Below are 6,790 nucleotides of genomic sequence, written 5' to 3' on the forward strand. Positions count from 1 at the left end.
ATGACAGCACCACACCACACAGCCTCATGATGACAGCACCACCACCACACAGCCCATGATGACACTACCACCACCACACAGCCTCATGATGACAGCACCACCACCACACAGCCTTCATTGATGACAGCACCACCACGACAGCACCACCACCCACACAGCCTCATGATGACATGACCACACACACACATTTTACTGTTACACTGTTTCCCAGGCCCCCCTCATTATCATAACAAAGGACTGAGGAATTCCAAACAGGGAGTGACTACACACACCCCCCACCCCCCTTGCAGCGCCCCCCCACCCCCTCTCGCAGGCCCCCCCACCCCCCTGCAGGCCCCCCGGCCCCCCCAACAGGAGAACACATTTACACACTGGTGCTTTATTATGAGCTCTAGGAACAGGAGTGAAAAGAGGAATATCTCTCAGACACAATGAAGAGGAAGGAGGAGAGTTCAGAGACAGAGAGACAGAGACAGATAGCGGAGAGGGAGAGACAGAGAGAGAACAGAGAGGACAAGAGCGCTACTACTATTATTATTGCTGTGGTCCCACCATTTATTTATATATAAAATATATATATATATATATATATTGTATATATATACATATATATTTGATTTTTCGATATGTATACTTTGACAATGTAAGTAATAATGAACTTGCCATGTCAATAAAGTCAATTGAATTGCTAGTGTTGCTAGTGTTGCTAGTGTTGCTAGTGCTGCTAGTGTTGCTAGTGTTGCTAGTGCTGCTAGTGTTGCTAGTGTTGCTAGTGCTGCTAGTGTTGCTAGTGTTGCTAGTGATGCTAGTGTTGCTAGTGTTGCTAGTGCTGCTAGTGCTAACACTGTCTGTCAGACAAACACACAGATACACACACAGACACATCGATTCACTCACAAATACACAGTGCTTACAAACAAACATTCCCAAACACACAGATACACATGCGACACAGAACAACAGATGTCAGTAAAACCAAATCATCTCATTTGTTTGTTTTTCATGTGGAGTTGATCCACATCACATTCCCTCCAGTTCTCACTAAAAACAAACACAGTCCCATATCTGTCAGGGCTGGGGTCAGGGCTGGGGGTCAGGGCTGGGGTCCAGGGCTGGGGTCCAGGGCTGGGGTCCAGTGTTGGGGTCAGTGCTGGGGGTCAAGTCCATTCCAATCCGAGAAGCTACGGTGAAATTCAAATTCCAAATTCTCTTCGATGCTTTTCAATTAGGAAAATTTGAAATTGGAGTTGGAATTTGGTTTACGTTCTGAATCGACTGAACCCCAACCCTGATAGTGTACAATCCTACCTGTGTGCTCTGTGCTATAGGATCATAATATATAATATTTTACAATAATGCTGATATGTGATCAGTGTGTACTATAGACAGTATACGACTCGTGAAAGTCTACAAACACGTTGCAGTCTTCACATTTCGCTGCCTTAAAATTACATATTTTATTATTTATATATATATTTTTTTTTACAGATCTACAAAGTGAAAGAAAGTTAGAACTTTAAATTAATTAAAAATAAAACAACGAAGTTATCTGGATTGCGTATGTCTTCACCCCCCAGAGTTTATACTTGGTGGGAGCACCTTTGGCAGCCATTATAGCTGTGAATCATTTTGAAGATTCTACCAACTTTACACAACTCTTAGGCCAACATATATCCATTATTTTTGTCAAAATTGCTCAAGTTCAGTAAATTTGGTTGGGAATCATTGATAGACAGGAATATGCTAACCTTTTCTGATTTTCAAGTACATCTAGGTCAGGAGTGAGACTAGACCACTCAGGAAAACGTCTTGGAAAGTCATTTTGATGTGTCTTTGGCATAAAGTTTGTGTAATTCTCTCGCCGAAAAAAATAAATACATCCCAGGGTTTTCAGAAGACTGAGGCGGGTTTTCGTCTAACTTTTAACCTGGGCTTTGCGCCTTTCATATGTCTTCTGATCCTGACAAACTTCCAAGTCCCTGCCGTTGACAAGCATACCCATAACATGATGTTGCCACCACAATACTGGACAATACAGATGGTTTGGATTTGACCCAAACCTGTAGTATTTCATTTTGGATAAAAAGGTGACGTCTCTGCCTTGTCGTCTAGTATTAGTTAACGACCTTGTTGCAAACAGAATGGATGATTTGAAGTGTGGAATGGAATATTTATTTTTTTACTCAGGCCTTCTTTCCACTTTGTCATACAGGCCAGTAATGTGGAGTGAATGCAATGTTGTTGATCCCTTTTTTTCCAGTATTGTGGTGGCAGCATCATGTTATGGGTATGCTTGTCACCGGCAGAAATAGGGGAGTTTGTCAGGATGAAAATACATATGAAATGAGCAGAGCCCAGGTAAAAAGAGGAAAACCCCACCTCAGTCTTCTGATAACCTAGACTTGAATTTGTCAGCGGGACAAAGTAGACACATTTTAATGCCAAATTCTGACTTAAATCTGATTACACATTTTTTTTAATCTGAGCTTGAGCAATTTTGTCAAAAACTGACTTAAATCTGATTAAAAATAAGATATATTTTTTTAATAATACTGAACATATAATTATCAGGTTTGAATATTGCTGTCTATTAATGATTACACATTTTTTTAAATCTGAGCTTGAGCAATTTTGTCAAAAACAATGGATATATGTTGCCCTAAGAGTTGTGTAAAGTAGAATCTTCAAAATGATTCACAGCTGTAATGGCTGCCAATGGTGCTTCTACCAAGTATAAACTCTGAGGGGTGAAGACATAAGCAATCAATGGATCCTCATTTTGTATTTCTTAGTCATTTAGAAAATGTTCTTTAACTTTGAAAATGTGGAGCAGGTTGTGTAGATCAGTAGGGGAATTGTTTAATGTAATCGCTTTTTCAGATGACATTTTAAGGCAGCAAAATGTGAAGACTGTGCAAAGGGGTGTGTAGTCTTTCGCTAGCGACTGTAATCCTACAGTACCTGTATGGTCTGTGCTCTGCGGCCCTGCATGGTGTTACAGGAGGCAGCCTGGTGATTGGTCAGTCCCTCAGACAGGCAGTGTGAGCGTCGACAAGGCAGAGTATACGCTCCGTACGAGTTCCCATCCTCCTCCGACGGAGACAGCATCTTATCGTCCTCTCCGTCCCGGGCGTCGCGGTTAGCGTCATGGTGCCACTTCGCATAGCGTGCCACTGGGGTCTTCTGACCTCCATACAGCTGATCCAGGGAGTTGGCCCTGCCAGCAGCGTCCACGCCCTCCAGACCCTCAGGGGACACGAGCCCCAGCAGGCCTTCACAATCAGGGAAGTCCCTGTCGTCTGCCTCCTCCGTGTCGATGATCTCCTCTGTGCTGAAAAAGAGAGAGAATACTTGATTAATTCACACGAGATGGAAATATTTGATTTGAACTGACAACCCTTCAGTTGCCTGTTTCTTTACATTTACATGTTAGTCATTTAGCATATCCAGAGTGACTTCCAGTTAGTACGGTAGCTAAGTGAGACAACCTCATATAACAGTCATTCTCTAACCGTGAGCTTCTTCGCTGAGCTGACTTCTCTCAACCTGTGAGCGTGTTCCTGGCTGAGCTGTTTCTCTTAACCTGGTGAGTGTTTCCTGGCTGAGCGTCTGTCTTCTCCTAACCTGGTGAGGTGTTCCTGTCGCTGAGGTTCTGTATTCCTAACCTGGTACGTTCTGGTGATGCATTCTTCCTCTAAACCTGTCAGTCCTGGCGATTTTATTCCTCAACCTCGTGAGTTCTTGCCTGAAGTCTTCTTCTCTAACCTGGGTAATGTCGTTCTGGCTGACGTCTGCTCTTCTCTTAAACCCCCCTGGTGAGGTTGTTCCCGGCTGAGTCCACTTCTCTAACCTGTTGATGGTGCTTGCTGAAGCGACTCTCAACCTGTGATGTTCCTGCTTGATCTCTCTTTCTTAACCTGTATGTTCCGGCCTGAGCTCTACTCTCCAACCTGGTGAGGGTGTTCTGCTAGGTTCTGTCTTCTCTAACCTGTGAATTCCTGCTGAGTTGACTTCTCTAACCCTGGAGTGTTCCGTGCTGAGCTGTACTTCTCAACCTGTGAGTGTTCCGTCTAGTTGTGCTTCTCTAACCTGGAGTGTTCTTGCTGAGTGTACTTCTCTAACCTGGCTAGTGTTGCTTGCTAGTTTGACTTCTTCTAACCGGTTAGGCTTCTTGTAGCCATCTCTTCTCCTAACCTGTGATGTCTTGGTCTGAAGTTTACTTCTCAACCTTATATTTCCTGGCTGATCCTGACTTCTCAACCTTGAGGCGTTTCCTGCTGAGGTCTGTACTTCTCTAAACTGTGAGGTGTTCTTGATGAGGTCTGACTTCTCTAACCTGGTGAGTGTTTCTGCTGATCTACTTCTCTAAACCGGTCGAGTTGAGTTGATCTTCTCTAACCTGTGAGTGTTCCTGGCTGAGCGTCTTCTCCTAACCTGGTGAGGTGTTCCTGGCTGAGGTCTGTCTTCTCTAACCTGGTGAGGTGTTCTCTGGCTGAGTCTGTCTTCTCTAACCTGTTGCACGTTCCTCCTGAGTCTGCTTTCCTCATAACCTTGGATGTTCCTGCTGAGTCTGTCTTCTCTAACCTGGTGAGGTGTTCCTGGCTGAGGTCTGACAGACTGAACTCCAGACTGTCTTCTCTCCACATGTCGGCTGATTTGGACCTCTTCTTCTTGAAGCTAACTCCCTCCCGGGGTTCGTGGGGTCCGTCTCTGGTCTTCTGGAGGTAGGTCCCCTCCCCAGTGTTATTGTAAAGGCCTAGACCTCTGTCCTGGGGGCACTGGGGTCTAGTCCCTGGTGTTGCTGCGTCTAACTGGGGCCCTACAGATGGGTTGTCCAGGTGGGGGCCTACAGATGGGTTGTCCAGGTGGGGGCCTACAGATGGGTTGTCCAGGTGGGGGCCTACAGATGGGTTGTCCAGGTGGGTATGGAAGGAGACGGGCCGGAGGTTCATGGCCATGCGGTCCACCCAAATAGGGGAGAAGTCTGACAGGACATTGGTCTGGTTGAAGGGCTCCAGGGCGTGATCCGCTAAGGACTGTGGGATACTAGGGGTGCTGCTGGAACGCGTGGAGGTCTCAGAGTTACGGTGTTCTACTTTGCCCTGAGTGGCGTGGCGGTCGTGGGTGCAGCGGGTGGAACCGGAGCTGGACTGGTGCTTGGAGACGCGGAGGGAACGAGACATGTGTTTGCGGGACAGGTAGCCATGTTGGGTACCGTAGAAGGCATGGTCGCCGTTCTGGCTCTCCACGTTGCCCATGGTTCACAGTCTGAAACAGGAAACGCAAGTAACATCACAGATAAACAACTAATGATGTTATACAGAGATAGAACAATGTGTGTCAAAACCACAACATTTTAATCATAGAGAATCCACAAAAGTAACACACTATTGCCCTGGATAAAATAATATAACTGACTATTATAAAAATGTTTTTACTCACTAACAACTTGGATCATGTATTAGTTAACCAACCTGAAGTCCGTCGTTGACATCACTGGCATGTTGAGTTTCACCATCAGGCTGTCTATCCAATCACAGAGAGAAAGAGAGAGAGAGAGAGAGAGCGCGAGAGAGAGAGAGAGAGAGAGAGAGAGAGAGAGAGAGAGAGCGAGAGAGAATGGTAGATGCCACTGTACTCCAGAGATCTGGAGGAGAGAGGAAACAGAAAGCCTGGTCAGTCATCACAGTAGAACTAAATAATGCCTTGGTTTTACTACGCTGCACACGGTTACAGTAATCTTTCTGGAGGAACAACAACTGTACAAGAGGAAGGAGTCTGAGACAGGAAGGGAAGGAGTCTGAGACAGGAAGGGAAGGAGTCTGAGACAGGAAGGGAAGGAGTCTGAGACAGGAAGGGAAGGAGTCACACAGAGAGAGATCTACGACCATTACGGGACATATATCAACTGATCGGTAACAGTTTTACTACGACCATACGGGACATTATACTGATCGGCTAACAGTTTTACTACGACATACGGGACATTAATACTGATCGGCTAACAGTTTTTACTACGACCATAGGGACATTATACTGATCGGCTAACAGTTTTACTACGACCATATGGGACATTATACTGATCGGCTAACAGTTTTACTACGACCATATGGGACATTATACTGATCGGCTAACAGTTTTACTACGACCATACGGGACATTATACTGATCGGCTAACAGTTTTACTACGACCATACGGGACATTATACTGATCGGCTAACAGTTTTACTACGACCATACGGGACATTATACTGATCGGCTAACAGTTTTACTACGACCATACGGGACATTATAAGATCGGCTAACAGTTTTACTACGACCATACGGGACTTATCACTGTCGGCTAACATTTTACTACGACCATACGGGACATTATACTGATCGGCTAACAGTTTTACTACGACCATATGGGACATTATACTGATCAGATCAACAGTTTTACTACGACCATTGGGACATTATACTGATCGGCTAACAGTTTTACTACGACCATATGGGACATTATACTGATCAGATAACAGTTTTACTACGACCATATGGGACATTATACTGATCGGCTAACAGTTTTACTACGACCATATGGGACATTTATACTGTCAGATAACAGTTTTACTACGACCATATGGACATTATACTGATCAGATAACAGTTTTACTACGACCATATGGGACATTATCTGACGGCTACAGTTTTACTACGACCATATGGGACATTATATCGATCAGCTAAACAGTTTTACTACGACCATATGGGACATTATACTGATACTATTATGGGTCCTGAATATTGC

At 44.8% G+C, this 6,790-nt stretch overlaps 1 protein-coding gene across 1 annotated transcript in view; it reads right to left on the reverse strand.

Moving 5' to 3' along the window:
* The window catches only part of LOC112073564 (rho guanine nucleotide exchange factor TIAM1-like), a 58,892-nt gene that overhangs the window by 49,295 nt on the left and 2,807 nt on the right, over positions 1-6,790 (reverse strand). Inside the window, 3 exon segments of the mRNA XM_070440198.1 lie at positions 2,962-3,331; positions 4,585-5,268; positions 5,475-5,647. Of these exon segments, the coding sequence (XP_070296299.1) occupies positions 2,962-3,331; positions 4,585-5,258 (1,044 nt within the window). The 5' untranslated portion in view covers positions 5,259-5,268; positions 5,475-5,647.

Source organism: Salvelinus sp. IW2-2015, unplaced genomic scaffold, assembly GCF_002910315.2.
Source record: "Salvelinus sp. IW2-2015 unplaced genomic scaffold, ASM291031v2 Un_scaffold2298, whole genome shotgun sequence".
In the NCBI taxonomy this organism is placed as follows: Eukaryota; Metazoa; Chordata; class Actinopteri; order Salmoniformes; family Salmonidae; genus Salvelinus; species Salvelinus sp. IW2-2015.